Source organism: Egretta garzetta, unplaced genomic scaffold (genome assembly GCF_000687185.1).
Source record: "Egretta garzetta isolate BGI_Z169 unplaced genomic scaffold, ASM68718v1 scaffold111, whole genome shotgun sequence".
Taxonomy (NCBI): Eukaryota; Metazoa; Chordata; class Aves; order Pelecaniformes; family Ardeidae; genus Egretta; species Egretta garzetta.
Window position 1 is genome coordinate 1,608,828 of NW_009258672.1, and position 16,223 is coordinate 1,625,050.

The window sequence follows — 16,223 nt, forward strand, 5'->3', positions numbered from 1 at the left end:
TATCTTACCTGTTAGATGATTTCCTCCACATAATACCTGTTGAAATGTTTAAAACACTTACTAAGGTCAGGTCATTGGGCTGTAGGATTTCTGAGGCATCATAAGAGGTGTTAAGTTGAGCACATAGCACCTGGGTCTTGTGCTGATCTCAGAAGCTCTTGGAGCAAGCCTGCAAGGAGATAAGATTTAGAGCATGAGCTTGTTTCTGTAATCCATGCACAGCATCTCAGAAGCATTGCCTCTATATTTTGACTCTTGGAGATGTTTCTGTTGGTTTTACCTAGTATAGTTGCTTCATATAGGTGTTTTTGATTTTCATGTTACTGAAACAGTCTTTTTTTAAATTATTTTTTCTGGTGGCTTTGCTTTCCAGCTGTGTCTATGTCTCTTCCCACTAAAGTTCTGAACACGCACCGGAAGTCTCTGAATCTTGTTGATAATCCCCATTTGTTTGAGACAAAGGTAAGCTGTGGGAATTTTTATGCTGTTTGTGTTTTTAGGATGCGATACTGTGGCCTTTCCTGTGTTTTGCAGCCAAACCCTATGCTAGTTCTCATTTTTCTAAACAGATAAGCCATTCTGCCTGAGGCACCGGATAGCTGCTCCCTTGTTTTGGAATTTATTTTTTGGCTGGGTGAAGGTGTTTTGGTTAAATAGACATTATCAAGTAGAAAATCTTTGACTGTGTATGCCAAACAGAAAATAATATAATAGGTGCATATTTTTAAAGGCCAAAAGGTAAGTCATCGCCTTTAGTTCTAAGTGAACACACAAAGGGAAGGATGGGATGTTCACAGCCTCTAGAGATGTTTTCCAAGAAATGCTACTTACAGTAATGTCTTGGGCTGGAGGGGGGAGTGTGTGAAAGGACAGATGTCCTTAAGGCACGAGCCAAATCCCACTACAAGGCATGAAGATGGGGTTGTGCTGGGCACTGGTTTTGTCTTCATATATGTGACCAGCTGCTGAGGATGGTTACAGGAGGTTGTATCCAGCCTCCTGAAGGATTTTGCTTCACAGGCTCTGTTTGTGGAAGTGGTATTTTAGGACCATATAAATTGCGAGATAGCTTATTAAACAAAACTTCTCTTCACCCAAGAGCTCACTGCAGGATTGCATCATCTCATTAGTTAATGTGTTAGTTTCATAAGCTTGGAAAATTTATGATGGCAACATCTGCATTCATAAAACACCACATATATACAGGTTAGAGTTGGAAGTCAAAAAGCTCTAAATTATTTCAACCATAAAAAGGTAGTATCCTTCTGGTTTTCTCTTTACAAGTAACAGCAAATGACAGGAAAAGCATGCAAATAATTTGTTTTCCTTCTTTGACAAAGTATTTCTTTGTTTTGTCCAGAAAATGGCTTTCCTTGTTGATTGAACCAAAACTAGAGACAAAGTTCCATTCTGGGTGCTGTGTTTCCTGAGATTAGTCTACTTTTCATGTCTGCAGTAGTCTAGCAGGAACTTTGTGATGTGTCTGTGTTTCAAGTACAGAGTTATGTTGCCAGTCTGTTGTATCATTTAATGGGAAGTTACAGTTTGAATTCAATCTGCTACCTTTTTCAAGATCGTTTCTTTGATTTTTTTCATGCATCTTTGTTATCAGGACTGTGAAAGTGTTTTGCACTTGCCTAAAGATGCTCACGGTGATTTGGATTGCAGGAAGCTTGTTGAGCAGCTGAAGGAATGTCCAACGCTCCATGATCAAGCAGATATCTTGTATATCTTGCATATACTAAAGTGAGTAGTCTGAGTATAAACTTCAGCATCTTTAAGTGGTCACAGCTATCTGATTATTCTTATCCAAGAGCTTTCCACTGTTCAGGGTTGTGTTTTGAGGGGAGAGGTTACATAAATAATTTGGATACAAAAAAAATGCTTGTGCCAGTTTCAGAGTTGATTGGCACACAGTTGTGAATACATACAGGCTGCAAGGCTCACAAGTGAAATGCACGAATCCTTTCCGTGAATGAGAACACACCTTGCAATATTTGTGGCACTCTGTTAAGTTCACAAAGATTTGGTGTGATTTTTTTTTTATACACAAAAAGGGGAGTGGAGGGAAACTTCATCTTGTCATTTTCTAACTAAAGTAAAAATGCAATTTTAATGAGTAGTCACTATTTTTCCTCTAATCCCTCTGCGTGTTTAAGTATACCACTGACTTAAAAACTCAGTACTCTTAAAACATTCTTGGAAACGGGCTAACCCCAGCTTCTGGGGTCAGTGAACAGCTGCTATTTAATTAAGTTTGATGGGAACAAAATGCAAATACAAACCAACAGAATCGTCTTCTGGAGTGCATTTATTGGGCTTTTTTTCCTGTGCAGGAGAATACTGCTGGAACCTGGCAGGAAGTGAGCTTTGGGTGCAAAGACAAGCAGGTGTTAATCACAGATGGCCTTCCATGCTGCTACACAGATTGTATTTTTGTTCATTTTAGTCTTTCTCCTATGAGGACCTCTTCTTTGATCTTCTTGATTTCCCAAGCAAAATGCTCAGCAGCCTCTCTTAAAGAGCAAAGGAAATCCTGAAAAAATATCATTTTGTTGTTTAACTACATGCAACACCCTTAATTTCCTGTTCTGGACTTGTTTCATCATGGGAGTCTCTGCTGGACAGACAGGTGGACTTCTAGTGGACTCTGTCCCTCTAGCAGGAGTTGGAAGGTCACTCTGTGACCCTTCAAAACATTACCAAAGAGCATCCATAATGCAGTGAATTTCAAAACCAGGAGAGGAACGGAAATCTCCTTTGCTTTTTCAGTGATGGCATAAGCAGCATGGAAGCTTAGCTAATAGCTAAGAAAGAGATAGGGCAAAAGACTTAGAGTTCCCTGAGGCATCTGAAAAATGGGTGCAGTCTTCAGCAGTACTGAAGACATTGCTGAATTCTGCTTTGAAAAAGCACCATGTGGAGCGTTCCTCCAGCAAACTGTCTGCGTGCCTGCTCAGTTTAAAGCCTGGTGGGAAATCCCTTGGGTGGGTGCTTTGGTGTCACAGGCTCATAGCTAAGTGAGTGCCCAAGTTAATATGAAAGTTCCTGGTATCAAGAGGGCTTTGTCCACATACAACTGATCACTGGTGAAGGCCCACATGTCCCATGTACTACTTAATTCTGTCACCAAAATGAGTGATGCAATCAAAATTAGGCTGCTTGTTGTGTGGTGTAAGGTTAAGCAGTATAGCATTTTATCTGATGACAGTTACCTTCCGTGTCTTTTCTGGCAGAGGTGCTGACTGGGACACAGAGCTGGGTGGACAGTACGGTGTCACTGTTCACTGCCTACTCAACGAGCTCTACAGAAAAGCAGGCCTCAATCAAGAATGGGGCTTGATTCGTTATATTTCTGGTATACTCAAAAAGAGAGTGGAAGTCCTGGCTGAGGTATGAAATACAAATAATGCTGGTTCAGTTTCCTGCCTGGAGACAGAGATAAAACTACTGGTTTGCCGATGGGGCTTGTGCTTGCCCTCTTCTGGTCCTACTTCACCATTTACATAGTGCAGCATTTTTCAGTAAACACTGGTTGCTTTTCCGATATAAAATCTTATAACATCATCTTTACCTTTCATCTGTAATGTGCCAATGTTGGCATGGACTGAGAATGTCACGCTGTAAATAATTGTGAAGCTTTCATTTATTCTCTGTTAATTGCAGATGCTTAATTATGTGCTTTGAAAGTTGTAGTTGTCATTGGTAATTGTCTCTTGTTACTGTGATAGCATGAACACTTTTGGAGCATCAGTATGTCAAGGTGCTAGCCATGATGCAAAAACATGCTCTGCCAATTCCCGTCCCATTGGGCAGACAGTCTGCTCTGTGTGTGGATGTGGGTGTTCACAGGCATTAAAATATCTGGGACTATTAAATGGCAACAAGAAAGATCCACGTTCTTGATCCCACCAAGGGTACAGATTTGATTTTGAATATTACAAAAATGTTTCCACTCAAGTACTCTAAAAGTATTTGTTTAATTTCCTACTTGTATCTGTATATTTCTGAAGAGCTCTTTCTCTAATTCCTGGCCATTTTCAAAGCTTTGACTGTCACAGCTAGGATGCCATGTCTTAGTGACAGTCATATCTGCAGGAAGCAATTTGTGATAATCACCCTGCATGGAACTTCATTAAGCCCATAACCTTTTCCATCCTCAAGACACGATGGACGAGCAGTACAGACGTGCTCACACAAAACCTTGTATGTTCAGTTGAGAAGATACTGACAAAAGACTTGGGGAGGAAGAGAGTTGAGATGATCTGTTTTGTTCCACGTTAATGGAGGGAAAATAGACTTCAAAATCAGAGGAGTGTTGCTCTGTGAGGTCTTTGATTCAGGATGCTAAAACAGGTAAACGGAACACCCACTTTTAAAGGAGGTTGATGTAAAAGAGTAAACACTGTGGTACTGGGGGAAGCACCTATTTCAGAATGTATCAGGGTGCCTAATTCAGGAATGTGATGCAATATGTTTGGTGTTTGTTTAGGAGATATATTAGTACACAGGATTATTTATTTTTTTTTAGCTTTTCTTTCATTGATTAAAAATGGGTTTTACCTTAAATAAAGAACAAACATTTATCTTACGATAAAGAATAAAGTCCTTTATTGATCTGCCAGTCCCGCTGGAGTCCCTAATCATTATGCTGCTGATATCACTGAGTGGGGAAGCAGTCTTTCAGCCTGGGCAGACCCTCATAGCCCTGTTGACTTCAGGGGATCTTTGGCAACTAGTTACCAGCATTCTGCTGGATCTGCACGTCTGGTAATTAATAGGAATGCACTTAGAAATTGCTAAAGAAATGCTTCATTTTTGGGAATTAAAAGCTGTATCACTTCCACATGACTCAGAGAAAAGTCTCTTGCTTTCTTTCTCTTTACGATAGGCATGCACAGACCTTCTGTCGCACCACAAGCAACTTACAGTGGGCCTGCCACCAGAACCCCGTGAGAAAATCATTACCACGTAAGTTGGAGCTCTGCCTCAATTACAGAAGCAGCCTGCCCTTCATCTTCCTGCCGGTACCGTCCTGCTGCTATTATCTTGTTTTAAAACTTACTCCTCACCTTCAGAAGGAATTGCAGCCACCCAGGCAGAACCATAGGCACCTTTGCAGTGCAAAGATGTTCCTGGGTGTCTTGGTTCCTGTGCTTGTTTGAGAGGTTAACAGCAAGTGCCTGAGTTGCTGCTAACTGTGGTTTGCCTTCTTGCAGCCCACTGCCACCTGAGGAGCTCACAGATCTTATTTATGAAGCCAGCGGCCAAGACATCAGTATTGCAGTCCTGACACAGGTATGCAGCATGTGTAAAAAGGGTTCTTCCAGCTGTGCCCAGTGTGACCGGGAGAGCCAAGAGGACCCACTCTGAATGGGTGCCCTTATGGATTTGTCATTACAGGAAATAATTATGTACTTGGCGATGTACGTCCGGTCACAGCCTAGTCTTTTTGTGGAGATGCTCAGGCTCCGCATCGGTCTGATAATTCAGGTGATGGCCACTGAGCTGGCTCGGAGTCTGAAATGCTCAGGTAAGAGCAATTTTGTCATAAGGGTCCTTAGGGTGTTATTTCTGCTTCACCTCAGTGGTTTATTTTTTCATTGGTATGTGTTAAATCCTTTTATTAACTTCTTCATTCAGCATGTGCAGTTGCAAACTTTGGAAATAACTTCTCTTTTTGACTTAATGAAAGATTTCTGAGCCCCACCCCCTACTTACTTACACTGAAGTGGATATTAAATTCTTAAGTCCTCTGAGTTGCAGTACATGTTTGAGGTCCAGGTCATCAAATTGCATATGTGTGTATTTAGGGATCCAATGCCACTAATGTCAATGCGAATTAGGACCCTAGGTATCTTCTGAATATTTGAGTCTTAATTCATAATTCTGGTAGTTTTTATTCAAAGTAACTTCTGATCATCTTCCCTTTATGCATAAATCTCCTCCCCTCGAATGTGCTTAGTTGCAGAATATTTGATTTCAGCTAGTAATATGTTACTTTGCCAGGAGGTCAGTAACAAAAAAATCTTACAGGCCCCCGGGATGTTGCACATGCCCTGCAAAACCCCAAGAATTAAGTAACAAGTGGTGGAAGGCAAAAATATTTTAAAACTCATTTTGGAAGAGAAAAGTGGAACTGGAGAGAAATCACAATTGAAGAAAGATCTGAAAAATCATTGAAGAATTTTCTTTATTTCAAGGGGTCAGAAGTCAAAGAAGGAGCAGTCATGAAAACTTAAGTTAACGTGACAAATATATTGTCAAATGCTGACACTTAGGAGCATGATCTGCGCCACGTCTTTGTGGCTCAGCTCTTGTTACTATTTCTAATGCCCTAGCACACCCTAAAGGGGGATAACATTGTGGAAGCGTATTTTCTGGTCTCCCTGTTTTTCTTCCTCCTGGAATGAAGTGGGGGTGCCTGGGAGTTGGTTACATGGAGCCCACTTTGGATGCTGCTGCTCTCTAACTGGAGTAGCTAGCTGCCACGGGGGGCTGGCAGGTTCCTCCCTTAGGAGAAGCTGACAAAAGGAGCCAAGTGATTTTCTGGGATAATTCTGTTACTGTGTGAAGAGTGTACAGAAAGCCCTGTTTCCCCCAAACCTGCAGCTGAATAGCGGAAGCTGCTCTGTTCACAGTACAAAGCCTCTCTTTCCTGGGATCCCTTTTTGTTATTCCTTAGCCTTAAAAGCCAGCTGCTTTGTACACTGCCCTCAGCTTCATTGCTGCGTTTTCCATGTTCTCCTATGGGAGATTTGTCTGTGCCCACACACGTGCTCATGTGTATCTATGCGCTTTTTCTCCCTCTCACTTACAAGCATGATCCTTTAATCAAATAAAACACAAGCCTTCCACATGCATGCATTTCTTTATGGGATACTCTGGCTCTGTAATTCAGAACTGCGTGTCAGCTGCTTTTGGGAGATGGCTGTAATGCCTTTCCAAGCAATCTTGCTCTACAAAGGAGCAAACGCTTTCTCATCATCAGCTTCAGTGAGATTTCACACAGGCTGCAGCATACTGTTTAATGCAAATAGTGTTATTTCCATGCAGTGTTTGTTGTTTAGTCTTGAAATGTATTTTCTTTGGAATGTGACTCCACGTGTTAATTTTTTTAAAGGAAGTGCTAGCCACGAGGAAAATGTGACTGAACTTCATTCAGTCAGCAGTTCACTTAGGAAAACAACCTATAAAGCAACCTACAGTGATGTTAACTATATATATATATATATATATACACACACTGTTTTTTTTTAATTTTTGTTTTAACTAGGTGAAGAAGCTTCAGAGAGTTTGATGAATCTAAGTCCCTTTGATATGAAAAATCTCCTACACCATATTCTCAGTGGAAAAGAGTTTGGTGTGGAAAGAAGCTGTAAGTTGTCCACTTGGGTGCTTGGTTAAGTGAGAACTATAAATACAAAGTTAGATTGTCTTATAGGTAGGAATCTACTCTCTTAGCACGTAAAACAGAGGTATAGGTGATGTATTAATATGGGTGGCCAGTACCTGTGTGTGTCTGCTGCGGAATAAACAAAACAGATATGACGGAAGCTGTCCTGCACTGAAATAAGATTGTATCACGTTTTCAGTGATACAGAGGCAAACTTTTAAAATGAAGAAATTTTATATGACTGAATGAAGACCACAAAAAGGGCATATCTAACTTGCCTTCAAGGAGGATGTCTGTGATGCCCAGGTATTCCTGACTGGCACTTCAGCTGTCTTCCGGCTTCATTCTTAAGCCCTCACAGACTCATTGCAACTCTGATGTCTTTCGAAGCTATGATGGCTCCATGTTTTGGAAAATCGGGTCCCAATATCCAAGTATGGATCTAGGCCTCTGCCTTGATGTAATCAGGTTTGAACTACAGATATGATTTGGAAGGATGCTGTCACCAAGAACACTGGACAATTGTGGAAGGATATGCTTTTATCTTTTAACTTCTAGATAAAAATTCATCTGCTTTTCTACCCACTAGAATTTTAAAAATGTCCATTTGCTTCTTTCAGTGCGACCTGTAGATTCCTCTTCATCTAGCCCTGCAATTTCTATTCATGAAATGGGGCATTCTGGAGCAACCAAAACAGAAAGAAGTGGTATTACTAAATTGAAGAGTGAGATAAAGCAGGTGAGGGTTTTCCAGCAATGCTCATCAGAAAATGCAGCTGTTCTGGTACTGTGCTATGTTACATTTTTGTGTGTTAATGTTAGGAGACCATTTTTAATGCCAAATAGATTCTTGGTAAATGACAGAAGTTTCCAAAGATCCCTTCATTTAAAGCTGATCACTAAATAAAAAGCAGTAGAGGGATGCTTCCTTCAAAATTGTACTTCCTTTTTTGTTTGTTTCACACGTTGAATATAGAAGAACTTGAACAAACTCTAATGCATTCATGACATCAACTTTAAAACAGCTGTTTAATCATCTTTAGCTAAGGAAAGGTCAGATGTACAAAGTGAAGCTTTCATGCAAACAGTGTTCATTTTTATACTCTGCACAAGTTGCTAATGTGGTCCACGTGCTTTTTGGAAAAGATATACTTGGAAAAGAAGTCTTGGTTTGTTTTCTTCCTGTTCTGTTTTTTTTCAGGAATGGAGGATGATTACTGCTAGAATATATATATATTTAAGTTTGATACTTTAAAGTATAGAGCAACTGAGCATATGAAGTAATATCATAGAAAACGCCTCCAGAATATTCTGAATGAACGTTGTTGATTGTTTTGTTGTGACTGTTTTTGATTTCTCTTTTTTTATGCTTCTTTAGTAATTTTCTTTTGCTCTAGATAAATAGGAAGGTAGCAATCAAGTAAAATACATTTATAAGAATGAATGGCATCATATTGTTCACCCTGGAGAAGAGAAGGTTCCAGGGAGACCTTATTATGGTCTTTCAGTGTACAAAGGTGGCATTTAAGAAAGGTGGAAAGAGACTTTTTGCCAAGGCCTGTTATGACAGGACAAGGGGCAATGGATTTAAAATGAAAGAGGGTAGTTTTGCATTGGACATAAGGAAGAATTCTTTTACGATGAGAGTGGTGAGCCACTGGAAGAGGTTGCCCAGAGAAGCTGTGGATGCCCCATGGTTGGAAGTGTTCAAGGTCAGGCTGGATGGGGTTTGAGCAACCTGGTCTAGCAGAAGGTATCCCTGCCCACGGCAGGGGGGATTGGACTAGGTGATCTGTAAAGGTCCCTTCCAACCCGAACCATGCTGTCGTTCTATATTAGAAACATATTTTTAAAGGACCCTCTCTTCTGAATGCTTATCAAGCCTGAATCATTTAATCTGAGGCCATTTCTGGAAGTTTCTGAGGAAGTATGTGATGTTTTCCTTCGAGCGTATGGAGCGGGTTTGCTCGATAAGCCTTCAGAAAGGAGTGGCGTTTCTGCATGGTCTTGACCTGGTGCGTTTGACGGTGACAGTAAAGTTCAGTTAATGATTCTTCACAGGACACCATCAGGCAGGGAAGCAAAAGTGCCTGTGAAACATGTGGTGTCTGTCTGGCTGAGACCCGGTCTCCGTGTTTGAGCCATACCCCAGCATGGTCGTGGCCGAGCCCCGTGGTACGGCTGTGGCTGTGAAGGTGCTGCTAGCTGCTGTCCACCGGCCCTGAGGTGACTTTGGGGGTTCAGTCTGAGCAGGGCTGGCAGTTGTACAGCGGGTGCCTGACTTCAGGGCCTTTCCAAGCATGGGGAGGGACTAGGCACTAGGTGGCAGCATTATTCTGTTTTAAACACAGAGGAGGGCCTGAGCTGAAACACTTGCACCGTTGCTGAGGTTGAAAATGTATTTCCTGCGTTGCTTTTGCCTTAGGTGGAAACTTGGTATTTTGCACAGAGGACGAGTTGGCTGGTTTTGGTTTTGTTGCCCCCACCTTGCCATTCATGCTGCTTCCTGCTACATCTCACTACATTCTCTGAATAATTCACTAGATACTAACGTAATGCCATTTTGTCGGGGTGGGGGATCAAATTTGTGTTACAAGGAACATTTCAAGTACATGCACTAGCATCTCTGCACCAGAGCTCAGGTGTTGAGCGATTGCAGCTCTTTGTTTGCTGCCGTTGTTTCTTGAGTCTGAACATGAAGCCTTTGCCTGGGTCTGAGCCATTAACAGTTAACCAGGTGGCACAGCTTGGGGTGGACAGTTAGAGAAGAGTGCTGTCAGTCTGAGGTGGTGCCTCCACATTTCAGTGAAAAATTTGCCTTGCAGCTGTTTGTTTAGCGCTGCCCACCCAGTTGGCAGCCCTCAGGCTTTCTGCAGCAAGATGACCTTCTCGTGCAAAGAGAAGCTGCTGACATCGCAACGAATGGGGAATAGAAGCGGAGAGCTTGGGTTTTTTTTTCTCAGCCCTGAGTCACAGGGAAGCTTTCACATGCATCTTAAATGGTGGCAGTTTGTGTTGGCCACGCTTGGAGCTCAGTGGATAGTGTGGGAAGCTTGTGGCTGCAACACAGCCAAGGATTCTCCTGGCACGGTGGGGTCTGCCTTGTGGTGACCCTGGGAATCAGCAGCAGCTGCCCCAAAGTCAGCTGAAGTGCAGCCCTGCAAGAGTCCAGGGGCTGTCGGAGTTTCCCACTGAGTACCTGAGCTTATTGCACGTTTCTTGTCTTTGCACGCACGGGTTACTTAACCTTGTTTGTGTCCTGGTTCTGTCGTGGCTGGCTGGCTGACATGTTGGTGTCTGTTTTTGTTTTGTAGTTCTTTCATGAGGGCCACTCCATGTCCAGCATCATGTTCGCTTCCACGGTAAAACACCGTCTGTGCCTGCTCCTCACCCTGCGTGTGTGTGCAAGGGTCTTAGCTCTAGACACCTCCTGTGGCTTCTCCTGCATAAAAACTTGTTTTCAAACCCTACCTCTTTGTTTTGTTCATCTTCATTGGGAACCAGTTCTCATTAGTAATATTTTAATAGAAGTTGAGTCTGGCATTTAGATGCACTTAGTTCTTCTGAAGCTTAAGTAGCTGTAGCAGATGAAGCGCTATAGCAGATTCAGCTACTTGATGGTGGATTATGTTACAGGTGTCATCAGTATTTACAAGTAATGTAGCGTTGATAAATGCTGGCAGTCTGTGGACATTAATGAACCCAGAACAGCTTCAGGTTGCTGAGACAGGAGTTTTACGGGCCTGGGTATCTCCTCAGGCAGTCATCTTCTCATCTTCTTTCAAGGCAGAAAACTGTAGCTCTTCTTTAAGCTCTCACTGTTAAGAAGGAAGGCAATTGTTTAAATACTCCTCCAACAGAAACCTCAACAAGTTAAAGTCAGTCTGAGTCTCCAAATCTGTCACAAAGAGATGGAAAGCTTGCAGCTCTGCGTGCACTTTAAACTGGCAGTTGTGATTCATGGTGCTCTGCGTCTGCAGACTTGCTGCCGATGGCACACCTTCCCAAGTGTCCTAAATACACAACGGGGGAGCCCTGTGGCCTGGCCTCACAACTGCCAGGTTGCTGTTGCCTCTCTTCCCACACGCCAGTGCAGAAAGGCAGGCTTCAACTGTGTGTTCGATTCAAGTGCACGGAATTGTTCAGTGAGCTCTTTGCTTCTCTGCACCACCTGAGTAGCCAGATTAATTGCTGTGTGCTGAAGGGTTTCTCTACTTTGGCACCCACCCTCCTGCTGACCTCCTGCATCCCCTAGCTCTGCGCAACAGGGTGGAGGAAGTTCCGTCTGTCTCGGTGTGCGGTGGAATGGCATAGCACGCATCAAGGGAGCACCACCGATGCCTCGCTGACACCAATAGGAGTGAATATGGACTTGTTTGCATTTGCTGGCTTTTTTGCAGAGCTTGGCTGTGTAGAGTCAGTGAGCCTATCCTTTGCAAACATACAGTTTTCATTCTTATTTCCCACCTTGCCCAGCACTTTGCTCAGGAAGTTCCTTACTCAGAGATGATGGGATTTGAGTGGGGCTGTCAGTGAAGTCCTTTCTGGGCTGACAGTAATAGGTGTGCAAAAAAGGAAGGAGGAAACAGAAGAGCACAGTCTCTGGGAATGCAAAGAGTAGGCAGGCTGCATGTGTGGAAATGGGAAGAAGAATTTGGTGGTAGTGCCACGACTTTGAATGTGATTTGCTGCCTAATTTAATCTCCAAGTCTGGTAGAGTAAAATAATAGAGCAGCAGTGACAATAAAGGCAGCAGAACTGATGCTTACAGAGAGGCAGGCGTGATGATTACATGACCACATTAAGTCAATTTTTAATCTACTTACTGTAATGGAGCTTCTTGCATGGAGGACCTTTCTTTCTGCACTCATGGACCCTTTGGTTTTCTTACAACACTGTGCCCAAAGTCTGAGTCAGACCTGCCTGCAAATCCCACCATCTTGCACGCCAGTGATGCTGCCCTGGCAGCCAACTCACGCTTGTCAAAATAGTCATGCCTTGCATTGAACCAAGCAGTGAAGTGTACTGGGTGATGCCTGGTTGAACTGCTTGCCTGATTTGTTGAGAAATGATTGTGAGTACTGGAGAAGAGAAGCTTGTTGTGAAGGGGAGCGAAAGGGGTCAGTCCTGCTCCATCATCTTGTATGACATCATGGCCTGTATTTTTTCCCCAGTTCTGAGGTAGCACTGTAACAGAATGATTTATTCCCCAGGAGTAGCACTTGGGGTGGTAGAAAGCAACTAACCAAGGCTTTAACGTTTCTTCCAGAGGAGCAGTACTCCATCATCTCCCACTAGCTCTTCTCCTACTGGCTCCAACGGAGACGCGAGCCAGGGTGACCGAAAAGGGCAGTGGCTGCGCAGAAGGCGGCTTGATGGTGCTATTAACAGAGTTCCTGTTGGCTTTTATGAGAAAGTGTGGAAAATCCTTCAGAAGGTAAGTTGACAGCTGTGGAGGGCAGGAAGCAAGCAAGCTGTACGGTAACTTGGGGAGGTGGTGGTCCTGAGGCGGGGTGTTGCTGGGAGTTGAAGTTGGTGTTCAGCTGGAAGACCAGTGGAAACTAGTCATCAGTAGGAGTGTGTCTCTTGAACATAAAGGGGCTCCATTAACACAATTTCACGTGCTTGTGTGAAAGTGTATTTTTCTCTGAAATGGCTGGCCGCTGAATTTTGGCTCCGTGATTCTGTTCCACCACTGCCTGTTTTGCATCACCCATGGCCTAATGCAAGGTGTGGTCAGTGCTTCGGAGGGGCACTGCAATGCAGCGCAGTTCGTGTGCTCCGCCTCAAACAGGCTGCCAGGAATGAAGCAGGGAACTGCACTGACTCTTCCAAAATGTCTTGAGATCTTTTGCTGGCTCTTTTGAGCTGTGTGGCATTCTTAATGTGTTTTTTGTTTGTTTTTAAGTGAAAAGTAATCCTTGCCAGCACCTTGGAGATCAGGGGTATGGAAATGTGTTGCAGCAGCTCTTCAGGAAGGAGGAGAGGGGAATTATGAATTTTTACTCATTTCAAAGTGATTATGCGCCGGTGGTTCTGCTTTGCTGGATGAAAGCCAGCATTCGGCACCTTGCAGCGCTGAGCTGTTCATGCCTACACAGTTGGGAAAAATGTGCATTGCCAGCTCAGGTTGATTTTGGTTGTCCTTCTAAAATCACTTGTGCTGAAGCTGTTAGTGTTGATGTCAGCCATGACAAGTCATATATGGCCTCGTGGCTATTTACTAGTGGCATCTTTCAGCAGAGTAAGCATCGCTTCTGTCCTGACCTAACGTAATAGCTGGGAGTATTGGAATCGTTTCCTGGCTGTTAAAATCAATTGTGCTTATTAAAGTTGCCTTCGGTATTTCATTCTTAAACTCTCTTTGGACTATTCATAAAAGCTCTCTCTTCTTCTTGGTGTGTTTTTGTACCTCACATACCCAGAAATGCCATTCCTTAGCCTCCCTTCTCACCACTGAGGTTTTGTCACCCTTTCCTTGTACACCACTTCATATTTCTAACACCACCTCTCCCCCACTGTTGGTGGCCCATGTCAAAGCACCACCAGATGTTGACATCCTTGAGTTGTGTTGCCCTGGATCTCAAACACTGAACTAAATGTTGTTTTAGTGAAAATGAAAAATAAAGGTTCTCACTTTCGTAGTCTGTTGTTGTGCTTTTGCATTGTCTTTTATTTCTACATCCTTTCCCACAGAATGTTCTTGTTGATTTGTTTTCCTCCTTTGTCTGCCTCTTGCTGTAGTGGCTTTCTTAAGTATTTTCCTCCCCATCAGTAGCTAGGCTGGAACACAGCACACCCTCTACGTGTCACATCAGGCTATTTCTAACACTTGCCGGGTTGCATAGTAACTTCTTCAGCAAAGGTGAAATAATATTTTTAACAGATTTTGTTGTTGTTGTTTGGGTTTGGTTGGGTTGTTGTTTTTTTTTTTTTTTTTTTTTTTTTCTCTTTGTGGGCTTTTGCTTTTGTTTTTTGGAGGGATTTTTCTGTTTTGGTTTTTTTGACTGAGGATTGTTATGTACTGGCTGGTATCGGAGAACACTCAGACTTAATTGCAAAAACTGTAACTTCTGTTCACTGTCAAAATGTTGTTGTTTCAGTGCCATGGTCTGTCCATTGATGGCTATGTCCTTCCTTCTTCAACCACCAGAGAGGTACAGTAAAATGCCAATGATTTTTCTAGCCCCGTGACTGAATGTTTGGTTTGACAGTGTAAGATGCGGCAGGGCTGCTGTTGCAGATCCTTGGTTTTAAGGAGGCGAGAAGATCTGGGCCTTCCCCCGGCGCTTCTGCCGGCTTCCCTGGGGCTGTGCAGATGAGTTCCTGCCAGGCAGGCCTGGGAGCAGGTTTGTGGTGGGTTTTCCCCTTTGCCGAGCCTGCCCTCCGCACACCTTCGCTGGCCCCGTGCGCCCAGGGAGCGGTGCTTGGAGGAGGGTGGCTGATGGCAGTCCTTCGGGCAGAGAGAGCACAGCTTGGCTGGAATGAGGCGGGTGCATTGCTTGCTGCTTTTTTTTTAACGTGCTGCGGCAGCAGCCAGTGTGTTTTGGCATCACAGTCTCAAAAGTGAATGCCAATTAAGGATGGTTGTTTCTAACCAAACCTTTGACTCTTCAAATCCATAACCTTTCCTTATATTTTTTTTTTTCCTTAGTTGGGTTGCCACTTTGTCTTTAGGCACGCTGGCAAGTTTTGAATTCACATCTATGAAATAAACTTGTGAACAGTAGTAATCTGCCGGCTCCAGAGAGGTGCTTGTGTGCCTGGGACTGTTGTCCTGTCTGGTTCCCTCAGATTTGCCTCTGGCTTCCTTTTCTTCTGAGGGATGGTGGTAGCAGCTGAAGAGAGGAGCTGGAATTTTCTGCCAAATTTAAACCTTTTTTTTTTTTTTTTTTTTTTTTTCCCAGAATGGAGAGCCTTATTTATTCCTATTGTGTAGATAAAGAGGCTTATACTTTTATCCTGTCAGACCTAGACAGTATCTAATTTTCCTGTTTCAAGGAATCAGATGAAATAAGCACAAACCTCCTAAGGCAGCAGCCTCTCACGTAACAGCTATGCCAGTGCAAATTCGGCTGCTCCGCAAACAATACGGCTGTATCTCTGTGTGGAAAAGCACTCCCTCTAAGCAGGTGGTTATTTTTAAAACTCGACAGTAATTTTGGCTTTGTGACTGACCCGCGATGCCAGAGAGATACTTAGGAGGCAGAGCGCGTGAGACGGCAGCATGAGGAGCAAAGAGTTAATTTGCCAGCTAAGCATCAGCAGTCCTGTACGCAACTAGACCGTGTGTGTGATGGGTTGCAGGGCTGGAGCAGCCTGCTGGAAGTTGCATAACTGTTCGCAGGATCAGGGCCTAGCAACACAAAAAGTTTCTGCTAAGTGCTAAAGCCGCGCAAACATTTTGTTCGCTTCAGTCAGTCTGCCCCCGTGTGCAGAGAGAGAGAGAGGAGCATATGTTTAAGTGCTTGCAGGATCTGGGGAGCTCGTCTTTTGGATTTGTCAGTTTTTCTTTCCATTTCCACTCAAACTTGCCAGATGACCCCTTGCGAAATCAAGTTTGCTGTGCACGTGGAGTCGGTGCTGAACCACGTACCCCAGCCTGAGTACAGGCAGCTCTTGGTGGAAGCTATTCTCGTTCTCACGTTCCTCTCTGACATCGAGGTGAACAGCATCGGGGGCATCATCCACGTGGATCGAATCGTGCACATGGCCAATGACCTGTTTCTGCAGGAGCTGGTGAGTTCAAAGGGCAGTGGTGGGAAGCCTCCCCGTTTGGAAATTGTCCCCTGCTCCTTTTTCTTTAGTATGTGTGATGAGCTTGATC

General features: G+C 43.6%; 1 protein-coding gene across 1 annotated transcript in view; it reads left to right on the top strand.

The window, feature by feature from the left end:
• PHKA2 (phosphorylase kinase regulatory subunit alpha 2) overlaps positions 1-16,223 on the top strand; it is a 40,623-nt gene that overhangs the window by 21,445 nt on the left and 2,955 nt on the right. The window contains exons 19-29 of the mRNA XM_009648803.2: positions 374-462; positions 1,613-1,746; positions 3,237-3,393; positions 4,892-4,971; positions 5,220-5,298; positions 5,404-5,533; positions 7,277-7,378; positions 8,017-8,135; positions 12,666-12,833; positions 14,500-14,553; positions 15,935-16,135. Coding sequence (XP_009647098.1) covers positions 374-462; positions 1,613-1,746; positions 3,237-3,393; positions 4,892-4,971; positions 5,220-5,298; positions 5,404-5,533; positions 7,277-7,378; positions 8,017-8,135; positions 12,666-12,833; positions 14,500-14,553; positions 15,935-16,135 — 1,313 coding nt within the window. The remainder of the gene's footprint in view (positions 1-373; positions 463-1,612; positions 1,747-3,236; positions 3,394-4,891; positions 4,972-5,219; positions 5,299-5,403; positions 5,534-7,276; positions 7,379-8,016; positions 8,136-12,665; positions 12,834-14,499; positions 14,554-15,934; positions 16,136-16,223) is intronic.